The sequence below is a fragment of the Periplaneta americana genome, chromosome 3 (assembly GCF_040183065.1).
Source record: "Periplaneta americana isolate PAMFEO1 chromosome 3, P.americana_PAMFEO1_priV1, whole genome shotgun sequence".
Classification (NCBI taxonomy): Eukaryota; Metazoa; Arthropoda; class Insecta; order Blattodea; family Blattidae; genus Periplaneta; species Periplaneta americana.
This window is the reverse complement of record NC_091119.1, coordinates 129,649,662-129,676,121: the sequence shown is the minus strand read 5'-3', so window position 1 is coordinate 129,676,121 and position 26,460 is coordinate 129,649,662. Positions and strand designations below refer to the sequence as shown.

The following is a 26,460-nucleotide window of genomic DNA, read 5'->3' as shown; positions in this document are numbered from 1 at the left end:
TATGCGTCCTAATATCTTAATTTAAAATCTGTTTCTTATAGGTAATTGAAGTTAATTATTTTCTTCCCGCTGTAAGAACTTGCGTAGTGTAAACAAATTCACGTACACCCTTTCCTTTATCATCTGCAGGTTGAATTCTTCGAATGGCCATTTTGTGCATCATTAAAAATATAGCACTGTAATAGAATATATTTCTATATAACATGAATACCAGCCACTGGCATATCTCAGTCAGCTGAGATACTTGCCTGCCTGAGTTGCACTTGGGCGTGGATTCGATTCTTGTTTGGTCTGATTACCTGGTTAGGTTTTTTTCCAAGATTTTCCCAAACCTTAAAGTGACTATCAGGTAATCTATGGTAGATCCTCGGCCTCATCTTGCCAAATACCATATAACTATCACCAATCCCATCGACGCTAAATAAGCTAATAGTTGATACAGCGTCGTTAAATAATAAACTAAAAAAATTATGAATACCGTTACGTATTTTCACGTAAAAATATATTTGTTTCAAAATAAAATTATATTGTTACAAAAGATTGAAGACAGACAAGTGAAAATTATGTCTTAAACTTCATTATTCGTGCCTTACCTTCAGGAAACAGTAACGTGGTTCATTATCAACTTTTTTTCTTACTTTTCGCCCTCTCTTTACATCACTGCAATGTAATGTCTTGGAATAGAAACACATTCAGAAATGAAAGAGGATATTTTTTTTGTAGAGGCCAAAGCGTAGTCTTTGTTAGTATTGATAATGCAGTGAGCATATCATTGCATATTTTATGACTTGCAGAAACAAGCCTTATTTTATGGATAGTGAGTAATGGCAAAATAGTACATGTGAATTAGTAAGTACTATTAGACATGGTTAGTGAATGCACTGGCTTCAGTTTAATGAAGTATGAAAAGGAAAATAATTACGATGTAACCAAAAATTGATAGTTGTGAATATACAAGCTGCAACATAAGTCATTTAACCGGAAGTGCTGAAATATTCTGCCAGAATTAAATTAATATTTGTATTACTGCATAATGTTTATTGAAATAATTACAATTTAATTCTCACAGAACATCTACTGCAACATCGCCCTGGTTGACACATTTGGTATAGCACTGGCCTTCTATGCACGAGGTTGTGGGTTCGATCCCAGGCCAGGTTGATGGTATTTAAGTGTGCTTAAATGCGACAGGCTCATGTCAGTAGATTTACTGGCATGTAAAAGAACTCCTGCAGGACAAAATTCCGGCATACCAGCGACGCTGATATAACCTTGGTAGTTGTGAGCGTCGTTAAATAAAACATAACATTTCTACTGCAACTGATCAAAGTTTCACCATTAATTTAAATACAGAACTCCTACAAAAGACCTTTCCGGTTTCGAACATATGTAATTTACGTTCTATGAATCTGAGGTGCATGAAAATAACACCAATGGAAAGAGAAACTCAAAAAGTTTAGTTCTTTACCTTAAAGATGTTCAATGTGTCCCCCCTTGGTAACATGGCACACATCAAGCTTATAGTCAAGTTCTTTCCACACTTGTAGCACAGCACGATCGATCGTTGTGATGGCTTTTGTGATATGTGCTCATAGATCATCCAAAGTTTGTGTAAGGGTGGAATTTCTAGCTCTCTGCTGGCTTTGACGGTAGATTTTCGTGGACTATGTGTGAAATTTTCGCATACTCGCTCCACTGATTCCTGGTTCACTGGTGGACGCCCGGTTGACTTCCTTTTGCAGATGCATTCTCTTGCCTTAAAATCAGTGTACCATTTATGGATTGTAAGCCCACTGGGTGCATCTGCACCAAACTTTGTTCGGTAATGCCATTGCATATTGATAGCCGACTGGTTCACATGAAAATCAAGCACACAAAAAGCTTTTCTGTCCTCTATAGCAGCCATTTCGCCTCAACAGTGAACAAATTTGTTTATATGCGCTATTATGAGATAGTGTTACTAACTAGGAAAACTATGTTGCCATAACTAAACTTTTTGAGTTTCTCTTTCCATTGGTGCTATTTTCATGCACGTCAGATTCATAGAATGTAAATTACATGTGTTTGAAACCGGAAAGGTCTTTTGTAGGAGCCCTGTACATTTATAACAACATTTGGCAATAAATTTGCATGGTTACAGTGTATGGTTTTACCACTGAAATTGTGTTCAAACTCCATCACAATCATATTTTTAAAGTGTTCCACATTCCTTTCTTTGGTTTCATACACTTTCCCTTTCATTATTCTCCACATATAGAAATGTTTCTTGTGTATTAACAATCCCATAAATGCTTGTAATTCCTACTGCTAATAAAAGTCAAATCATACACAAGGAGTTATGTTTGGCAATCGTGTTGTCACTCAGTTGTGCCACATCTTTGTATTTTTCTGAAGTTACAGTTTTCTCATAAAGATGACCTTTATATCAGTACTCCATATCCCTGCCTAGACAGTGATACTAGATATATACACTTAGTATCTCGTCAGTTGTGATATGAGAGTTCTTGAAAGACCAGTGAACATAATTATGGCTATTTACCTGGCCAATTAACTTAAGAGTGGCCTGTGAATCCATAATATTGTTTCATGAAAGTTATACTTCACTCCAGAATATGACGGCCTCTTTTCCTGGAATTGGTAAACTCTTATAAACCCCATCCTCTCCTCAATCCTTAGGCATGTGGCCAGTGGCAGCTGGTGGTTTGAAAATATGGTGGTGCACAATGGATATCGAAGAGGAGTTAAACATACTTTACTTTAAAGTTTAAAACCGTGTATACCTGAGGGTGTATACATATAAAGCTAATTTATATGCAATTAATAAGTAAAATGACTAAATACAAACATACCTATTTATACAGAAAGTCCAAAAGTGAAAGAGGTCGTGGGCGGAGCTCTCTATATTGCGATATAAAAGGTAACCCCGTAACATGCCATGAAGGCACTTGGGGGGCATGGAGGTAGAGCTCCATGCTTTCCATGACCTCGGCACTAGAATGAGGTGGTGTGGTCGGCACCACGCTCTGACCGCCTTTTACCCCCGGGAAAGACCCGGTACTCAATTTTATAGGAGGCTGAGTGAACCTCGGGGCCGTTCTGAAAGTTTGGCAACGAGAAAAAATCCTGTCACCACCTGGGATCGAACACCCTCATGAAAAACATTTGAGCACAGAATCGTTATCAGAATGCTACCAAGTACCAAGTGCAACATTTTCGTTCATAAAATTCAAATGCAGCTTTCGTAGGCTGTCGGGAGATAGCAGCACTTATTGTCAGAACGACAACTCTTAGAACTTTAAAGCAAAATACAAGCTCCTTTATGTATTGTGCCGTTTGTGTGCATGTAGATTGAGAAAGTAATATGCGAAATATGCGACTGTCCATTGCACAAGCCGAATGAATATATTTTTCATGCTTACTACTTCGGACAAATGTCTAGTTGAAACAGATACTTTCCCAGTGAATTTAGTTCCTTCTGCACTGACGTTGGTGTTCATGTCAGGGAGTGCGACAAACCGTTCTCAATGAGGAAAGCAGTAGACCACGCCTCTAACCCTCCTGTCCCCGCACTAGCCGAACATCTCTATAAACTAGGTTTTCACCGTCTTTGCAAACCAAGAGGCTCGGAGGTTCCTGCAGACGTACAAAACAAGACGCCAGCTGCAGATAGTCATGAATGAAAATTGTAAAATAAAATTATATTTTTAATAGTAACAAAGCCGTGAGATTAGGAACATTACTGGGGGGTGTACAAACCTGCAACCCCCTTGAGAAGCCGCCACTGCATGTGGCAGAAATACAGTATGACAACGACTTCAACAACTGGCAACTCAGCTAAGTGTTTATCACACGTTCCTACAATGAAGGGTGTGACCATGTGAGGGAAGGTCGTTATGTTTTGGAACAAAGTATAGGGGAGCCTCCTACACCATTCTCTTCCAATTCCTTACTCCTAGTAACTACCTTAGATTCTTCTCCACCACATCACTCCATCTATCTCTTGGTTTATCCAGACTCCTAATGCCTCCAATAGTGGTATATAGATTTTTCTCTGTGATGTCTTCCCTTCCCATATGCTGGACATGTTCCATCGGAGCCATATTCTTTCATACATTTTCTAAGGATACAAAACCCTGTCAGTAAACCCATCACATTCATGTGGACACTTTTTAGAATCAGTACCTGAGTCAGTAATGTCCGGAACCTTTCAGTCATCTATTATTTCTTAGATCTATAAAAGATATCCAGGCATGACTATGTTTCACCTACCCTGCTTTCCACTGTAGAGCACAACAAATTCCTAGAAATACTACAGAATTGTTAAATATTTGTAGACGCATCCTTTACCAAGTAATCGACTCTCTCATTGATAATTTCACACTTTCTTTATAATGATACAGGATATGAAAGGCTTTTTGTACAGTTCATTTAACTCGTTTTATCTTACTTTCCAAAACTCATTTTCTTTAACCAGTCCTCAAAGACGTCATAAGATCTTTCTTACGAATCACATATCATTCACTGAAGTCTAGGCATCTATTGTAACTGTCCTCCTGTCGTGCTTGTAAAAAAAAAAAAAAAAAAAAAAAAAAAAAAAAAAAAAAAAAAAAAAACCGTGGATTTTAATATTCCTCTTAAGGGGGTACATCCAGTTTAAATACATGAAAACTACGTACCTAATTTTGTCATTTTCTCAAGTCTCCCTTACTGAATTAAGTTGAAAATGTACGAGGTTATTATTCACATCTTCATTTACAAGACCCACTGTAGTTGGATTAAAACAAAATTGCCATATTTTAAATTTTGGAAATTTTGGAAATTTTTATACAACCAATGACCGTTTCCCTCCTAGGTCTTACAATTTTAAAACTATTTAAAATGTCTTTTGTCTGGCCAATTCCAGAAAATTGTAGCAACATTGTGAATCAATATCATGAATTATTTGTAATGTAAGCAATAATTTTTATTATTATTTTTTTTTAATTTTCCTGAAAATTTTCGCTCAAAACTAATAATAATAATAATAATAATAATAATAATAATAATAATAATAATAATAATAATAATAATAATAATAATAATTCACCTTTTAGATCATGACATACACAATAACCATACAAAATTTCATGCATTTATCTTTAATGATTTTTGAGTTATGAGAGAAATTTTTTGAAAATTTTAAGCTTTAGAGAACAAGCAATAAATGTACCAACAGATGGTACATATTTTTGGCCATAACTCGAAAACTAATACAGATATTTAGAAAATTCTTTCACAGACAAAAAGGAGAAATACTATACTTTAGATTTTGACAAAACAAAACAGTCAGTTTGTTTGACCAGTTAAGCTGGATGGAGGTTTTCTTCATTAATAATTAACTTCAGTGGTATTATCATGGTAAATTTTTCACTGAAACCTGTCTCTTCAAACCTTTTATTTAATATATAAATTGCTTGCGTCTATGGTGGTTCACTACTACTATAAAACTCCTCTCACTGCAATGTAATCATGATCAAATTTCCACCATTTCTTCAAAAAAAAATTCGTTTTTCAATTCATAACTTGCTATTCATTATGGCGCACAAACACAACTGCACACCTACACATCACACAGTGAACTGAGCACTGAAAGTCATGTCACCAACTAGGTGTGGAAGAGAATATTTGTCTACTGTTTTGAATGCTTCAGTTAACTGACTTATGTTGCATTCTTTATTTGATAAAAGTGTGATTCTGGATAATCATACAATAAAACATTAAATTACGGTATTTTCTTTCTACTAAAGTCATTAACTTAATAATACCTAATGGTTTTGATTTTGGACCAAGGTATAGGTGTATAAAATATATTAAATTCTGAGTCATTTTTACAATGAAATACGGATATTTTTTGACATGGCTTCTGAGCATAATGTCATTATTGCACCACCCATTGCTCCTATTTGCAGATTATGTACTGTGAGTTGTGTGATAGCATCACAATTAAGGAATAACTCTGCGAACTGGAAGGTCACGGGTTTGATTCCCGATGGGGTTATAGATTATCCATTGTTCTAATCCTAAGACCCTAGGGTCTACTCAGCCTCTAACAGAAATGAGTACAAGGGATATTTCTTTGGGTGTAAAGGCGGCAGGCATGTAAGAATCATATTTTGATATCCCTACTGCTGATTGTCTGTAAAGATGGGAGCCTCAACTTCTCACCATCTTCTGGGCCAATTTGCCTTCTCATGGGTTGATTTACTTTAATATACTGTAATTTGTTTACATAAGGTACATTCTTACAGCGAACAGAAAATAATATTCCAGTAAGCTCTTCTTCAAAATATTTTGTTAGGCCTACATAGATTGAACCTACACTGATATCATATAAGCATACTATTAATGTCATCAGTATCTGGATTTAACCTAAATGAGCTTCAGTATTTTAGGAGCCTATTAGTAATTACCTTTTAGATCTGTAGAATTCGTAGAGAAATTATTTGCACTAAAATTTGCAACATTTACATTTTTTTCGCGTGTGTACTAGATCTTGGTATGAAAATATAATATTCAACAGAATTAGATACGTACACAAAAAACTGTAATTTAATAATGACTCATAATCAATGAAAAACATACCAATATCCCATATTTCTAATGGTAGCTCCAGCAGCTGACATATAAAAATATATTTCATTTGATGTCAGTCTTGTAACATGTTACTCAAACGATTCTTAATAATCTTCATTTACAATACATGATAAAATTTATTCAATAGTCTGTTGCGAAGTAATGCAAATGGTAGTACACAACTTGTACTCTTGCAAAGCTGCTTCCCCCCCCCCCCCCCCCCAGAAGATGGGTGATCCAAGAAACTAGAGATGACTTTCCAACACCCATTATGAAAGTTAATACATTTTCGATTTTATTAAGTAAGCTGTGACATAAAATTTGAATGATGTGCAAGTTATTATTTACATTTATAATCTGAAATCTTATTTTCGTGAAGACGGAAAGATTACAATGTTTGACGCTTTACCACCACACATTTACAACATTCACTTAGGAAAATATTTTATACTTATTACTATGTTAGGCATACTTTCTTGTATGTATGGATTTAATTGCCCAGCTCAGAGTGTCACTTCTGAAAGAGACACATGCGAAGTCTGATTATGATGAAGTAGCCTATTTGCTAATCTGTAAGTCATCACTCATCACTTCCCAGAAAAATGCCACTTGTTTTAAAGAGGCTAATCTAATTGATCAAGCTGTTTCTTCCTAAATGTATAGTATAGTCATTTATACACATTTTGCTCAAATAGGAATAATGATGTAGCTGGTGTAAAATTATTCTTGGGATATTAATTACATGTGATGTCAGTAGTATAGATAACCCTCTCCTACAAAACTTAGCTTCCTCTGTATAAAATAACGATTTTGTAGTGTTTTTATGTATAATAATCAGTAGAGTAGAGCTTAACTTGTAATATTGATAACACATCTTCCTATCCTTCAAACCTAACCGACTGAAAGAGTTAAATACATGTGCTTCTTAGATCAATAGACTTACACTGTATTAATATGAGCACTGGTTTCAGTAACCAGCAGAGAGAGAATTGCATAACCGTCTAATTTATGTAATTTTTTTGTATCATACTTTAGTTCTGCTCATATAAATTTTAGTTGTAATTACCCTTTGGATTTCTTATACTATAAAAATTGAATGCTGCATGTTAAACAGCTATGGAGCAATATGGCGGCGAGTGTTGTCACGTCACAGAACAGTGGATATCACCAACACCTCCATCCGACACACCACCATCCAAAACAATGCCAATGCATGGTGCATGGCCTCAGAAGACAGCAGCTAACGTGCCTACCTCGCATGTCTCAAACATGTCTGTGCATGTCAGTCAGTCGTCTTTAGTATTTTAAATAAAGTTATTTTGATTTTGTTTTTGTTTTTTATTTTGTTGTTTTTGTTACTTTATGTAAGTTTTTACATTTTTGTTGTGCAATGCTAAGAACTTCCTATTAATTTTGTTCGAGTATTGTAACTGTATTTCCAAGTTTTTGTAATGCTATTTTAATAACTTTTTAAGATTTATAAAAATTGTTTTTCTTCCCTTTCTGTAAGTGGAAAATAGTTTAAAATTGTTATGTACAGCTTTTACATCGTAATAACTCTTTCGCTCTCTATCTTGATTTTGTACTTACATACAACTTACTGTCACATTTTCGTAAACATCTATATGTATGTGAAAGAGTACAACCTTATTACTCAGACATCATTAAAACTTATTCATATCGCAACTTGTAGCATACAAGTAGCATAATGATCATTAGTTTACAGTGGTAGTGAATATTGTCTTAGCATACATACTCTAAAATTAAAATTGTACAGCAGTAGTTGTAAATTTAAGACTATATTTTTGTATAATTTCTTTAATATATATTTTGAATACAAAAGTATTTTTAAAATAATAGTGGTAGAGTAGGCTATAATATCACTACTACCATTAATGGTAATAGTAGTAGTACTAATAATAATAATAATAATAATAATAATAATAATAATAATAATATTAATAATGATAATAATAACGGAAGTAATAATGAACTCTTAATAACTTACGAATTATATAAAGAAATAAAGGAACTTTATCAAACGTGTTCAACAAGTTCTCTGTCTGTAACACAGGAATTAATAAAACCCTGAGAACATCTATTTACTAAGACTGTAAGCATTAAACTTAATATATTTTCGTTATTTAAAGTTGAGGAAGAACTTGATAAAATCTGAGAGCAATATTTGATATAAATAATGTAATTTTAAAACTTAACCACTGCAGTTGCGATAGGCTAACAGCAATATTCCTTTGTCCTGTGTGATGTATAAGTGACGTCTAAGAAAAAGTGTGTGCACAAGTAGATATAGATTTGTGGTTCTTGTCTGTGAAAGTTAAATAATTGTGATATAAACCCCATACTGCACAAGATGAACCTTCAAAGTATGCATGAAGTGATGTGTAAATATATATAATATTTCCGAAATTCTAACAATGAGTATGAATAATTAAATTAGTTGTAGAAACATAGTTTTTCGTTCTACAGGGAACTTTGTAGACATATGATCACTGTTATCATGAAGTACAACCACCGATGTGTAGTTGTAACATATCACGTCATTTTTACTAAAATAAAGAAAAAAATATTATTGTTTGCATGTAACGTTTATTTTCTCATTGAATATATTATTATGATGTAATCTAACAAAAGAATCTTCGACTTTCTTAAGAAGGAAGAAATTAATTTATACTTTATATAAAATGAAATGTAGAATAAAATAACACTGCTAATAAATTCTACATTATTGAAAAAGAGGATTTTTTTTTAAATACCTACCTGAATATAGTAAATTATTCTACATCTGAAAGGAGATACTGGCTTTAACCTCATCGAGATTAATGAATTGTTGAATCAGAAATGGAGAAAACTAGAACAGATTTTATGAGATAATAATTAATATATTACAACAAATTAAATACTTTAATCTCGCACTGATACAGAAAACTTCCATGTTACATATTACATCAATGAATGAATACGTTTTATTGAAAGTAGTTGTTAATATTAATCCGATAACCATAGAACAGTACATTGACATCACTTATGCTTCTGAGGGGTCAGAGAGCAGATGATGTTCCTTCTTAAACATTAACTAGGTAGACTGATCAATGGCAATGGCATTTTGACCAATGGATAAATGTGTAATGAAGGAGTGGATTGCCGCTATTCTTAACAGAAGATTGTTACACATCATCTACACTTTCACGCAATTAAGTGGTTTAGCATGTATATGTGTACATTTATTATACTGATTTTGGGAATACATTTTTCACAGGATAGCAAACACGCAAAACATGATAACCAGGTTTGTGTACACCAGGGATTCTCAAACTTTGACTTCGTGGTAACTCCAAAAATGCTATTTATTTCATAATAATTAAATATTATAAATATTCCTTGCTTTGAATAAAGTTTATTTGGAGGTTAAAAGTAATTCGAGATTCCCATAAAAGTTCCTCACTTTATTTGAGTATTCCTGGTTTAATTTTTATGAATGTTATTTTTGTAACATACACAATTCACAATCTTGTTACACATTATTCCTTAACCTTTATCAACCATGTATTACACTTACGAAAAATTTGCCATTATCTGGCAACAATAATTTCAATTTCTGGGGGATAAAGGTTAAAAATAAAAATAATCACAAGGACACGTTGTTTTGATAACAAATACATAATATATGTGCAGCATCTGTGTTAGGAATATAAATTCACCTTGTCCCGACTTTCAAGACACTATGTGGCCAGTCAGTGCATTTCCACATGAAGGGATCATAATTTCTGTCACCAATATTGTATTGCTTACGTCATGTTCGGAGAATGCTTTGTCTTTGGCCAAACAAAGTATCTCTCAATAAGTGCATTTTGAAATAATCATGAGCATGCAGGGCATCCAAAACTGTATGCACACATATTTTGTCCAAATTAATCTTTGGCCAATTACATTTGGACAATACAATATTAGCTTTTATATAGCTTTGTTAAATGCTAGCCTGACAATGTGTAATGTAAACTTGTATTTGCATTTTTTTTGTATATTTGTTTTATAGCAAGCTTGCCTGGATTGATTGAATGTTTTTGTAAGTTACTTTCATTTAGTTGTATTGTATTTGTATGTAAATAGTTGGCTTTGTTTCTGTTGTACTTGTGAGTTAACACTGTGAAACTTCCATTATGGAAACTTTCATAGCCGATGTCTCTAAGAAAGTCGTCGGATTAGCCAATTTCTTCCATAGTGCATTAATAGTTAGACTGAATGGTCTGTATGTCAAAATTGTATGACTCTCTCTCCAGGCATGGGTAGAAGTAGTGTCTGAATTTATTTGTGGGTTTTCCTTTGTAGAAATAGCTAGCATCTCCTCAGCCATATTACCTAAAGACAAGAGCTTTCACCTTGCAGAACATTAGACATGCTTGTTTTTCTCCCCAACTCACACTCTTTGTCATTGAATTTATTCCTCATTAACCATGTCTGGGGAGACGTAAAGAGGAAGTAGAAAGATTATGAAAAGACATAAAAAAGTGTACAGCATTGTATTTTTGTTTTATCTGTGACATGTGTTTTCATTTGTATAAAGTAGCAAGAAACAAACTTGAAAATATTTCGGAACATCAGATGGATTAATATTTATTAAATACCTATATTTAAAATAAAAGAAGCATTTTTTCTTGGTTTGTTTTTACAACAAACATATTTATTTACATTTCTTGTTGTGGTGTTGATTTGTTGGTAATTTGTCATATCTTTTCTCTCCTCTCATCATTGTTCTCAGCCCATTGCATGCTATTGGACAGCTCTCAAGGTGTAAGTATTAAAAAACAAAGGAACAAGAAAAATAAGCCAACACAAGCACAAATTTTCACAAAATGAGAGAACACTGTAGCATGGATTTTGGTTTGAAGTTTCAACAGCTTTTAATGCATCCTTTATGTATTTGCACTTTTATTTGTGCTTATTGTTGATCTCCAAGTGTTTTATTTCTGGAGATGCAGTGTGCTGTTGTTGGTGGTTAATGATATTTTCTGTTGCCATCACACGGTGTCCAGACCTTGATACTTGCTATTCAGTGATATGAGATTCTGAACTTAAGCAGAACTATATTGTGATTTTTTAAATAGTTGAAAACATTTTTCATTTTGACTCGATTCACATTATTTACAGGCTCTAAAAATGCAAGTTCTGTCTCTGGTTGTTTAGCGATTAAATTAATTTTGATGATTACAGCATAAGAACTACGAGCCATTATAATGATCACTGCTGTGTAAGTCTACCTATCACGAATGATATATAAGTATTGTTTCAGAAGAACAGGTACATGTTCACATCTAACTGCACTTACATATACAGAGCATTCATTTCAAAACTTCCCAGTCTAAATAACTATATAATTTAAATAGGATTTAATTAAATAAAAAAACACGGAAATTTAGATACTGAGAAGGAAGTTTAAAACCAGTCTTAAGTGATTATTAAGTTTCACCCCCTCACCCCCAGCCACTCCCACTTTGAAATTTCAAATGGCACCTCTATCTTGTGGTACTTAAATTTGAAAGAGTAGTTTATACATCTCATTCATTTGTTTTCTATTGTCGCCTGGCAACCTGTATTGTTATTATTGTCACTTGATTGTAGGATGAAAAAACAGTTTATTTTATGTAATTTCCTAAATTTAATCAATAAGGATGATTTCTGTTATCTCTCGAAAGGTATACACCATTTTCAAATAATTTAATATACAAACACAACTTTTACATGAAATGCTCAGTAATCTTTGTAGCTTTATTTTCTTCAGCTCTAATCAACAATAACAACAATACAGGTTGCGCAAGCGACGATAGAAAACAAAAGATGCGAAAACAAGTGAATGAGATGTATAAACAATTGAATATTCTTTAAAATATAAGTATCACAAGATAGGGGTGCCATTTGAAATTTCAAAGTGGGGGAGGTTGGGGATAAGGGGGTGGAAACTAATATCCGATTAAGACTGGTTTTAAACTTCCTCCTCAATATCTAAATTGACGTGTTTTTTTTTTTTTTTAATTAAATCATATTTAAATTATACAGTTATTTAGACTGGGAAGTTTCGAAATGAACACACAGACACCCTAAATGAAGGTGGATTTAATAAAGTCTTTGGAAATTTAATTATTCTTTCACAACATTATAAAAATATCGAAGATGTTCTCAGCGGCCACAGTACTTTTTTAAAGAGATATATCTATAATTTGACTTAATTTTTGGTAATTTTTTTTTTTTTACTTCTACAGCCTTCTTTTCGTGTTTTCCATTTTCCCTTGTTTTTATTACTATCAGTATCATTTAAAGAAAATAATATCGCCCCACCTTGAATGGAATTCCGAAATCTCGAGCATATGAATAAATCAGGGGCTAACACACAGCATTGTGAAGGAAATAGCCATTAGTGCCCGGTTCAGATATTGAGAAATCACTTGTATGGAAGTGATAATGGAAATTTCAAGTTATCTTAACCGATGGTTATTGATTGGTTTAGATACCATTTCAAATGTAAATCATTTTATCTTTTAGGTGTGTTTCCAAATTATATGTAATACGCTTTGTCAAATCTGGCAACCTTTTCATAAGGGAAGTTTAATTAATTTATTATTATACCTGTTAACAAGTATGTATACATTAATTGAATCTCTTATGCAAACTTGTAAAAATATTACGAACTTCGTAAGAACATTCCTTCTCTCCATTTACAATGCAGATGTTACCATTCTTAAATTATTAGTTAATATAATATGAAAATTTCAGCCGAAAATTATAAATACTTATAATAATTTTTGAAAATTAATATAATTCTCTAAGCATCACTAGTATCTAAATTTAATTAAAATTATGTTTCCCAAACCTAATATAAGTGTATTTTTATATGATTCTCACATCTCCCACCCCCAGTCATTTCTCTCCTTCTTTCAGTTGTAGAATAAATTATCTTTAAAATTAATTGTAATGTCTATTATTGTGCGATTAAGTGCAAACAATCGTCACTGATAGCCGTTAAAACAGAGATGTAGAACAAAAATGCAGAGGTTTTGGTGTCAAAATTGGATTCAAAAGTAGATTAATACATAATATGATTCATACTGCGTAAGAATGTACACAGATATTAGATTATAGCCTACACCTCTAATCCAGCAAATCATAACTTTATGTGAAAGCCTCACACCTTAAAATGTGTATAAACAGAATATTGTGTAATGAATCTGTCTGGATAATAACTTGGATTTTTTTTATAGCTATGTAAGTCGTTCAATAGTACTTTTCCAAGTATTGAAATTACTGCAAAATACTATGAAATGTGAGATCACATTAAGTTTATAAAGATGTGGGTGAAAATAAATTACTCTCTCTTTTAAGTTAAGTTTCAAAATTTGTTTTTATTAATTGTGTAATACTTAAAGAACCACTAAGAGTTCTGGTAGTTAATCATACTCGTACCTACAGAGACAAACAATTTTAGTGCAGAGGAATTGTGTTTTTTCCAAAGTGCGAAATAAAATAAATTGTTGTTGTCATGGTTTGAATGTGATTAATATTGCAAGAAATTGTAATTCATTGTTTAATAAATTTTCCTTTCATTTTCGTTAATTGAAGCCTTGCCCAGAATAGGGATCTAAGCATCACAATCTTCGAAAACGAATTATTAGTGGAATAGGACTCTATGATAGTTTCTCTATCCACGGCCGACTTGATGCTCGCTTCCTTCTTTGTATACGGCCTTGACAATAGTAATATTATTTTGAAATTGGTTTGTTTCTCAATTCCACCACGAGGCGCTGTCTGCCAAGGTGTAGTGTCCACAGCAGAAATACTCAATACGAAATAAAATAAATGATTAAAGAGTAATAATAACATTTATAAATGATAAATAAGAAAATAATAAGTATTATTATGTTTAGTTCTGTTAATTATGGTAAAAGCGTGAGTTTAAAAGCAGGGAAGATAACACATAGTAACGTATTCAGTATAAGTAAATGAGGACAAAGGCATAATTTTCTAGTTCATTCGCTGAGTAGCACCCCCTAGGCTAAACGGCGATGTTTCAAATTAATCACTTGGGTAATTTATTTACAATAACTTGTACTAAGTTTTATAATTTCACTCACTGCACTGATACATTCCACTTGATATTGCAGATTCAAGAATCATAGTTTCAAGATTTGGCGACTCAGTGGATTATAAGCCGCATTCTCCGAAGGAACTAGCTTTTCAATTAAAGCTGCTGCCTAACAGATTTCACAGTAATGATAATAGCAAGTCCGTTTTGGCCGTCTTCATCACAAATTGGCATTGCAAGAGAGGGCATCTACACAGTAACAGCTCAATTTCTGAACACAAATTTTCTAATATATTCTTGTTTGATATTCTCTTTCAATGATTAAGCAGCTGATCTAGAATAAATTTTGCATGAATACTGCCTTCATCGGCCTCTTTCTTTACATTTTCCAGTTCTTTATGTAACGGATCTCTTTCAATTAGTTGGAGTTTTTCGGTTGTTTTCGTTATCTCATCTTGCTTCCCTTGTAACACCTGATTAAGTTGTGCAATTTTCACATGCAATCTGTTAATTATTTCTTTTTAGCTCCACAAAATTGACAACGTCTATTTGCGTCGCTTTATGGTCATTTTCAACTGGCAAGAAGGGAATGGCATTAACTGATGCTGAGCCACTCGGAACACCTTGTTCAAATAATGAAAAACCAATATTACTAAAAGATTTGCGTTTCTTGTGTGGAGGGAGATCAGTTTTAGTAACTGTTCGTCATGGTCTTCTGATATCTGTCACTTTATACCTAGGATAATAAGGGAATATTGTTGGCACAGCATTTGGTTTTAATAGTCTAAATTTCCCATTATTAGAATAATCTGCTTCCCTGAAATGTAAACTACAAACGACTGAAGATGGGGAGTTGCTTTAGGAACAAAGACTTGGCGTGAAATCACTTTAAGGCATTTTCGCATCTTTCCCTTACTTACTTACTTACTTACTTACTTACTTACTTACTTACAGTACTTACTTATGGCTTTTAAGGAATCCAGAGGTTCATTGCCACCCTCACATAAGCCCGCCATTGGTCCCTATCCTGTGCAAGATTAATCCACTCTCTATCATCATATCCCATCTCCCTCAAATCCATTTTTATATTATCCTCCTATCTACGTCTTGGCCTCCCCAAAGGTCTTTTTCCCTCCGGTTTCCCAACTAACACTCTATATGCATTTCTGGATTCGCCCATACATGCTACATGCCCTAAACATCTCAAACATCTGGATTTAATGTTCCTAATTATGTCAGGTGAAGAATACTTTGCGTGCACTTCTGTGTTGTGTAACTTTCTCCATTCTCCTGTAACTTCATCCCTCTTAGTCACAAATATTTTCTAAGAACCTTATTCTCAAACACCCTTAATCTCTGTTCCTCTCTCAAAGTGAGAGTCCAAGTTTCACAACCATACAGAACAACTGGTAATATAACTGTTTTATAGATTCTGACTTTCAGATTTTTTGACAGCAGACTAGATGGCAAACGCTTCTCAACCGAATAATAAGAGGTATTTCCCATATTTATTCTGTGTTTAATTTCCTCCCCAGTGTCATTTATATTTGTTACTGTTGCTCCAAGATACTTGAATTTTTTCACCTCTTTGAAGGATAAATCTCCAATTTTTATATTTCCATTTCGTAAAATATTCTGGTCACGAGACATAATCATCTTTCCCTGTCACTCGGAAATTCGTGGAATGATATTGTTCCTCCACTCTTTTTTCTATTCGAAGTACACAATGGTACACAACAATACGTCATTTTGAATCACATCACAATAAACTCACATACTAGTAGAAAGAAGCACAATATTACTAAGTATAATCGTACAAGAAACCATACACACATTCCTCAGTGAATCTTGGCAGTCAGTGCCATCTGGCAGGAATTTCATCCTATTCTCGATTACAGCTTTAACACAGGGATCAAAATGAATTGTCAAGGCCAGTAGAGAGAAGCGAAGCGAGCATCAAGTTGGCTGTGCTCTATCATTATGGGGACATGTGTCGGTAGCTATGGCAACTACATCAGTTTGAAATTCCAGAGCCGAAGTTCGTTCATTGTGGAAGACGGATCTAGCTCCAATTAGTTTTTCTTACATTTCTCAAAAGAATAGAATTGGAGCTTAGATCCCTATTTGGGGCAAGGCTTCAATTGACATTTGCTCGTCAAACAATGAATATTAGTTTTATGATTTCTTTCTAATTCAGGTGAGTGGTATTTTAGTTCATTTCTCTGACTATATATTACATATTTACTTTTGTACGTAAAATTATTTGGTATCAAATGTCATTTTTAGTCATCAGAATGTGAGAAACACTTCACAGACATATATACCATGTCTTTGATGTGAGAGTGCAGTGTTGAATCTCAACAAGTGGACTGATTTTATGTCCATTACATATATTTCGGAAATATGCAGATAATATTTAAGAATTTTTACCATATATAAGTTAGTTGCTTTGAAATGAATTAAAGTTTTCATATACCACATGTATTTACTTTTTTTTAAGAAGATACGGTGGGGAGTCAAAATATTATATTAAAGGTATTTTCTAAAGTTATAAGACTTAATGTCTCTGAAAAAGTTATTAATATAAAGTAAGGTGTAGGCATTAAATAAATACTACCTCTATAACATTTAAATATGCTTTAATTGCAAATATTTTTCAAAAGAAAGTTGATCTCAATAAAGTGTGAGTGCAATTATTTCATCATAAAATCTTTGAGGATGATAGTTTAATAATACTTAATAAAATACAGAATGTGAAAGTATGTGTAATTTACATTGCACTGTTTATTATATTTCTTATAATTCAGGTGGGCAGCGAGCAATAGGACATAATTCCTGTCAGATGATCCATTAAAAATTTTAATGTTTGTATTACTTTAAAATTTACCTATTAATGTCTTTCTAATTGTAATATAGCCTACCTGTAATTCATGTTTAGTATGTTAAAAAAAACACACACACATGGCATGGATGTATTTTTATTGACGAAACTCAGATGCATTCTAATGTTGAAATTTCCAGAAACATTGAAGCTAAGGTATGCTGTTTTAGACTATTAATTTGTACATTATCATATTGGAAGCCCTGCTAACTGTTATTTAACTCCTCTCTATATGACATACAAGGAAAGTATTGTAATATCTGTGATGGGTGAAGATGCCATAATTCGAGATATTGTTGGAAGCACGACTTTTTGGATTCCGTATATTGTTTAAATATTTTTGACATGTTGTTTATCCATTTATATAAATATAGTATTTCCCACAAAACTCAAAGACTGATTTTGTTTGTATTTTATATTTGTGTAGTCATGAAAATATCTGAATTTTTATTCGAGAAATAAGCATTTTGTTATAAATATCACGTAATAATTACACAATATCTGTTATACAATATCAGTGTTTTCCAGACTGGTGCAGCTACCTAGGGCATCATGGCCTTGGGTTACTCATAATAATCATAATCATTTATTGCATCCACTGATCATATACATGATATGGAACATGTCGTATTTACAAAACTAATAATTAGGGGCCTGTTAAAGTTCTTGAATGAATTACAACCACGTCCCATGATAGTTATTTGTTCAGTAGTGACCTCTAATTTAATATCTTCGTAATTGCCGTTTATTTTTTCCATAAACTTCAACCTTTTTTTAAGCCAACCATTTTTGTACCACCTTAGGCTAACCAATATAATACGGTAATGATTATTAAACATGCAAATGCGTAATATTACGTTTCATTATAAAACTTTTTTTTATAAATGGAAGCAATGGGGATTTATATAGAATTAGGAAAGCCATGAACTAAAAAAACTTGAAAACCTATGGGTTATTGTTATGTTCATTTCTTGCATAATAAATAAACCAAATAGTGCCTCTTACTAAAATGTTTAGTTCAGAGATCTCCATTATGCTTTGGACAATGAAGCACAAGGTCAAGCAAGGTAAATCCTAAATATTAACACGGTAAAGAAATTGGAAATGAAATCAGTAGTATCATTCATTCATTTAGTCTTCTGCCCAAGGGCAGGTCTTTCACTGCAAACACAGCTTTATCCAGTCTTTCCTATTTTCTGCCTTCCTGTTTGTTTCCTATTATGATCCATATATCTTAATGTCGTCTATCTGATATCTTCTTCTACCCCGAACTCTTCTCCCATTTACCATTCCTTCCAGTGCATCCTTCAGTAGGCAGTTTCTTCTCCGCCAGTGACCCAACCAATTCCTTTTCCTCTTCCTGATCAGTTTCAGCATCATTCTTTCTTCACCCACTCTTTCCAACACAGCTTCATTTCTTATTCTGTCTGTCCATTTCACACGCTTCATTCTTCTCCATATCCACATTTCAAATGCTTCAATTCGCTTCTCTTCACTTCATCATAATATATAAGTCAGTGATATATAAGTATTAAAAGTGTATATAGAAAAATGAAGACTCAGAGAAATAATTGTTAAAATATTAATGTAATGTCTTGCGTCAAAAACTAATTCAGATTTACGTTTATGGATATGAAAAAATGTCAGCAAATCAGTAGACACAGATTTAAATAAAATGTAGGATAGAAATCCAAGACTAGCCCAGCATTCAGTACGATGTATGTATCCATCAGCAATTGAATTACTTACATTCGGAATGAGGAAGACAAACATGCCCCAACCACGAGTCAGGAACACACATTCTGTTTCCCACTGTGGTTAGAATACCCACCCTTTCATAATTTATGCCCTCAAGGTCGATCAGGCCACATCTCAAAACCAGGTCTAGTTTCGTTAATTGAGACAGCTCATCCTGCCTGTGGTTTTCCTGAGTTACTAAGACATGTTGGGATGAACCCTAAAAAAATGTGCCACAGATCTACATACTGCCCCACATCGCATAAATTTCGGTATTTTTCAAATTAAATCCTATAAAAAAAATCAGAGCCTTGGATACTATAGAGCAGCGATTCTCAACCTATGGTGCACATACCATTGGTGGTATGTGAACCACTGCTAGGTGGTATATAAATTTTGAAATAAAAATATAAATTATCATAAATAATATAGCTGTTTTCTGTCTATTTTATAGAACAATAAAGCAATAAGTTATTGGTATTGGAGCACAGAAAATGTTTATTTTGATCCTGGAAGCGACACATGATGTTTTTCCATAATAAATTTGGTTAGTGGTAAGCTTACTGCAAATTTTCTAAGTTCAGATAGTAGTACGCCATTAAGAGAGGTTGAGAATGGCTGCTATAGAGCGAGTTTACTCAAGATTCATTCATTCAGTGGAAGGACTTAGATCCTTTGACAGTGACAGTGATGGCCCTCTCTTACTACTTGCTCTACCCAGGTCTTTAACATCATCAGCTATTCTTCCCTGCTGCTTTTCAGTCATGCTTGTGACATTCCTTCCCTTATGTAGTAACTATTAGCTTACGTCCATTTTCGGATTTTTTCTCTCAAAATTCACTTACGTTACTTCAAACAGAACAGCAAAACTCAGAGTGAAACAAGTGACCACCAGACTTGGAGATTACATAGGCACTTCCTCTCAATCCCAAAGTTCCTTGCAAGGATGCACTATCGCATACCATTTAATAATTTCTCCTCCAATGTCCCCTTCTTTCATTGTCGAAAATCAAGAGTGATACAAGAGATGGTGGTGCTTTAAGCATCTTTGCTTTCAGTACATCTTTCATTCATAGTTTTCTGCCCAAGGGCCATCTTTCACTGCAAACCTAATATTCTCCAATCTTCCTTATTTTCCGCCTTCCTGTTAGTTTCAGCATGAAATCCATATGTATATCTTAATGTTGTCTATTATCTGATATCTGCCCAAAAGTTTTCTTCCTTTCATCATCCCTTCCAGCGCATCCTTCAGTACCAGTATACAGTTTCTTCTCAGCCAGTGATTCAACCAATTTCTTTTTTTCTTTCTGATCATTGTCAGCATTATTCTTTCTTCACCCACTGTTTCTGGCACAGCTTCATTTCTTATTGTCTGTCCATTTCACACGTTCCATTCTTTTCCATACCCATATAAATATCTAGTTTCTGCTAGTACACTATATGCAGTGACGTCTCGTGGCCTAGAATTTGTCCGGGGCTATTTGATTATAGTTTGTCATGCATGGTACTAAAACTGAAAAGTCATTTCATTATTGCTCATAAAATTACATTACCTTTACTTGTATTACACTATTTTACCGCGATATGAATGCAACCACAACAGAAATGAATGAGCCCCAACAGTCGTCCCTCTCTCAGCACCTTCACTCACAACATCTATGTTATAGGATCTAGCATCTCCAGGCACTGAGCACTACGCCGAACCAGGAACTACGTCATACTCTCCTCATAAAGTCTGTACTAGGGATCTAGCATCTCCTTCGCGCAGATAAGTCCTAACTTTGACTATAAAGAGAACGAGACTTCCTCTATATTTGAGAGTTGTTCGTAAATATCTGAAATAATATATTACGCAAATTTTCATGCAGGGCTGAGCCCCAAAAGCCCCAAAGGATGAGACGCCCCTGACTACATGTCCTAAATATCTGCAGTATTTAATAGTGACAATAGTTCTTCAAACTCTTACCACATAAACCCATTTCATAATTCATTGATGCAGAATTTTCAACAACATTTTACAAGTTGGTACACAGTATAATATTATAAAGATATAAAGTGTTTAGGGCTTTATTTGTTTTGTTATTTTTTTATCTGCTCGTAACTGATAACAAGATTCTATACTTCGGATATTACTGAGAATGTAGATTAACTGTGTAAAATTTATTTAATACTGTTTGAGGCATAGCATGCTAATGAAGCAGATTAAGATTCAAGTTTACACAGTCATAATACTACATTAATCAAGGAAGTTAAGATTGTGTGGGTGTAGATGATTACCAGTACTTTGTACGTTGTAATTTTCAGAGCGTATCACAATTTTATTTTTTGTAATTTTAATGAATTTAATCCGTATTCCTGTTAACTACATAAAAAATTGTTAATGTTTTCTTTTCCTCCATATGTAATGGAAAATCGTGAGATTTCAAATTCTATCTTTTTATTTAGGTACTGTAAAGATTTGGTTATTTATTTGCACATATTAGAGACAGCAATTACAAAAATACTTCCTAATATGGGTATCATCCTTAAAAATATATTAAAGTGTGTTAATTTGATCACAAACTTTGTCATGTAAAATAAATGTAGCACATAATGTCAGGCCAACAAACACCGAAATTCACGTCAGTATAAATACCAGATATTATAATGTTGAGACAACTTATAATATTTCATGCTTATAATCACATTTAAGCCATATTATCAAGTTGCTGAAATATAATAATAAAACAAGAATATTGCAGGAAATGGATGCTACCCACATAACTTTACATATTATGCCTTACAATGTTCGATAACTCTAGCTAGTGTAGATAAAGTGTTCATCCTATTTAAGTTTTTCTTTCTGTTGTGTTTCTTATATGCTGGTGACATAATACTGTATTTACCCGAATATAAGTTTTTTTTTCATTTGAAAAATGGGTGATCGTCTTATATTCGTCATAAGAAAAATACGCAAGTTGCAGCAATTTTTTTTGTATTATACATCATACTAAATAATGCCACAGGCGTAGTTTTTCCCACAACCCACTTATTCACAGTTTTATCGAATTGCATGCTATATGACAAAAAAAAAACTGTTCCAAATGTTTACTATACTTAAGCTTCAACCCCTAACAATTAGTATGCGTACATAGTTTTTTCTTTCATTTATTTTATTTATTTATTTTTTTTAATATTCAGAATATTTATACTGTTAGGTTCTATATGGATACAAATTTCATTTCATATTTTGTGCAGAAATACATAAGTAATTTTGAAACTCTGTATGTTCTAGAACCATAATTAATAATGGATTAATTGTCTGTGAATTCATCAACAAAAATTCCGGTACTTTAAAAATTAAATCCTACAGAAACCATTGGAGAACTAGGGTCGTCTTATATTCGAGTAAATACGGTACCATTTTATTTAAAATAGCTTCAGAATACATTGCATAAAATAAAATAATTCAATCTTGGTAAAGAATTCCAACTGTAAGATACAATTAAACTTGAGGCGTACCTTTAGGTAATATCATTTCGTATTTTCAGTTCAGAATGATGGTACAGTTAAATTTCATTTTACAGAAATTCGGCACCCATTAAGTAAACCTTTTAATTATGTTGCCTTGGTAGCTCAGTTGGAAGAGTACTGGCTACACAAGACTGTGAATCCAGGTTCAAAACCAGATGATGGCGGAGTTGTATTTGTGGTGGACAAAGCCAAGGCTCTTTGGGGTTTTTCTCAGATTCTTTCGTACTCTCCATCTTCAATCGTCACATTCCATTTCAACAGTCAATAGTATCTACACAAAATGGCACAACATGATGTAATATTATGACTGGCATACAGATGGGATTAAACTGAGGAGCCACAGTATGCTCTTGGGGTGAAAGAGAACTCTAGTGAGACATCAACAGACATTTAAGCCTAAGCCTATATGACCAACAGATGACACCATGTAGCTGAGTCATGATATCGAATTAAAAAAATCACTCTCACGTAAAAGAAATGGTATTGTATTGTATTGTATTGTATTTTGTCCTGAGGATCATACAAAATGATATTGAGCACTTCAAAAACATAATAAACCCATTCGAAACTGCAATGCTAGTCTTCGGCCTCTTCTCCATAAAAAAACTTTTCTTACTAGTTCCATAGAGTGTTTGCAGTACTGTATATTGGTAGTTTAAATTGTAAAATATTTGTTTTCCACTCTCTATTAACCTATATTAATGTTAGAATGCATTTTCATCTTCCTCCCTGAGTTATTTAGGCTACTTCACAGTGTCTTTCATCTCCATTGCATTTCAATCCAACGTACCACTATGTGTTAGAAATTTTACTTGAAATTCAGAAAGGTACCAGTATTTAAGCATAATACGACTCTAGGCTACATGGATTCTAATTCATCATTAAGTGTATAAATTAAATCCTCATAGCCATAAAATATTCCTTCATTACAGCTTTCAACAAAGCATATAATATATTGTTTGAATTTAAATGGGAAAGCTAGAGAATTTCACCCTTTTGAATTTTTTCCCAAGTTTTCTATTCCTATATTTATTCCCACCGGGGAAAGAATATTTCTCCTGAAATATTGTAAATCTCGTTTGTGAACGGTACCTATTAGTCATTACCTAACAATTTTTATAGAATGAGTTTACATGATACCAGTACTACAAAATCATAACACCGTCTCTGGTGTCACAATAATTAAAATTGAACGTAATATTAGTAATAGTAGGAATAATAATAATAATAATAATAATAATAATAATAATAGGAGAAAGGAACTGGCCAGCCTACCCCATTACCTCCTGGCCTAGTTGCCTCATAAGTGGTGCCTTATTGGTATCACTTGTGAGGTTCAAACCTGTCTTCGGACAGTTGACTAAACAATAATAATAATAATAAAACTTAAAAAATTCTGGTAAGTGAACGAGAATCTTTTTTTCCTCTATTTTCATCAGTTCGAATATCGTACTGAATATATTGCATAACACAGAAGCCACAATTCCATAATGTTAATAAGTCGTGAACAATGAAGGTAATTTGTGTAAATATGAAGGGCTACCCATGAGGAGCCACCTCAGAAATGTCTGATCAGTCTTCATTCATATATTTTTATATTAAAAAGGTTAATGACGTATTGTGAAACATTTGGAATTGAGAATATGACTTTCAAATTTTATGCATTGTAAAATACGTATGGTTCAGAAAAATACTAGACTACCATGATAGTTCATTAGTTTGCATGGCTACGATTAGTTTGTGAACGAAGTCATAACAATGTGGCTTGTCACAACATATTAGGGATAGCACATATTAGCATTACAATTTAGATACGATCATTTTCAAACATTTTCAATGTAAATTATGAAGTCTCTGCCTTTCACAAAATACTAGATATACTGGTAAGTTGCTTTATTGTTTTATACCACTATCTCTTATAATTGCAATAATTTGTTATCTTATACCCATGTGATAAGTTTTATTGATATGTACTTCCATAATGTATATTATAACTTCTGTATCATTTTAGCATATTTTGATACAAACATTATATTATAAGTGGTTAGAATAAAATAATTTAATGTTAATTTATAATTATATGCAGTAAGGTGAAAAAACAAGACATAAACAGCAACATAATATACCGTACAGTTAACGATAAAGTTTTTTTCTCCTCAGTGTAATACCGGTAATTTCAGTTAACATTTACTGATATAAAACAGTACATGATTGCCATTCATGTCATGTTATTTATCACTAGATCTAATTTTCTTTAACAATTACTTGTTACTATATAAATAGTCAAACATACCTTTGCATGTAAAATGTTTTAAATTAAATTTCACTAAAACAAGTCCTTTCACAGAATTGATGATAAGTCGCATCCATGAAATTTAATAACTTATTTGATAAGTCCACTGCTATTTACAGTTAACAAAAAGAAAGATGTATCTTGATGAACAGAATTTACATGTTTAACAATCACACACACACACACACACACACACACACACACACACAGCAACACGTTTCTCACAGCTCACAGGAACATAAGACCAAACGAAACAAAAGTGAATAAATAATACTTCAATATGAGAAAACGCGGACAAATTAGAGGATTTGCAAAAATGTTTTCGGACAGCTGTTTTTATTATCAAAAAGCATAAATGCTGACATATGGTAACCCTAGACTGAGTCCTTCTGTATTGTTAATGGACAGCCAATATAAAATACCATCGTGAAAATATCACATCCCTCCTTGGTTATAAACACTGTCACCTGCCAGCAATTGGAATAAGTAGCATGAACATTTGAGTGTTTATCCGTACTGTTTCACAAAACAGACTTTGTCTTTGAAGACTCTTGTTTCTGAAACTTACGATGGAAACATCGAATAGATAGGCAATTTTCGGACCTCTGGATATCGTGCATACACACTTTCATTATTTAAAATGTAGAACTACTCCCACAATTTTACCACAACTTTCTGTCACATTCTTATATATTAATATAGAATTAAATACAATTATTGTTCCTTGTATTATAAAATTAATCTTCTTTTAAATCAATCTGAGCTGATTAGAAATTATGCTTTAAAAAGTATTACTAGTATGCTCTAAAGCAAAATAAATCTCTGAATAGTAAATAATTTAAGGTTCTGAGACATCAGCTTGTGAATGCTTGTTTTTCATTTACGTTTGTGACCAGCAAGATATTTTAATGCACCAGCAGATTTATTATCAGTTTGATGACTGATATAAGATGGGTTCCCTTTGTTTGTTTCTGGGGAAAATCCCACTTCATCGGCATATTTCCAGATTGACGGAAACTGCACGACTTCTGAAAAATGTGCGCAATGTGTTCACGTTCACCAGACGCTCTGCCACACGGGTAAATATGGAGGTGGAACTCTCCCGTAAGTATCTCACAATATGCACCAGGTCTTATATAAAGCATTACCTTCAATGGCAGTATTCATAATTTCTATTAAGTTACAGTCTTGAATTTTATATTGAACTTTTGATTACAAAATTGATACTGGTACATTTTATCACCAAATTTAAATTTTCAACAATATTTAAAAGATTTTAACAATATGTTCTATAAATGTTGTTCCCTTTATTATCCTGTCTCTTACTCAAAT

General features: G+C 33.0%; 1 protein-coding gene across 17 annotated transcripts in view; it reads left to right on the top strand.

Annotated features, from left to right (window-relative positions):
- The window catches only part of ATP8A (ATPase phospholipid transporting 8A1), a 415,740-nt gene that overhangs the window by 376,237 nt on the left and 13,043 nt on the right, over nucleotides 1-26,460 (top strand). For 11 of the 17 annotated variants that reach the window (XM_069821593.1, XM_069821599.1, XM_069821584.1 and 8 more), the window contains one exon: nucleotides 26,135-26,232. The exons of 1 other annotated variant lie outside the window; for it this stretch is intronic. In XM_069821593.1, coding sequence (XP_069677694.1) covers nucleotides 26,135-26,232 — 98 coding nt within the window. Of the gene's footprint in view, nucleotides 1-7,726; nucleotides 9,210-11,389; nucleotides 11,422-26,134; nucleotides 26,233-26,460 lie in introns of those variants that run through there. 5 more of the 17 variants (XR_011331403.1, XR_011331402.1, XM_069821600.1 and 2 more) reach the window with 3 other exon arrangements.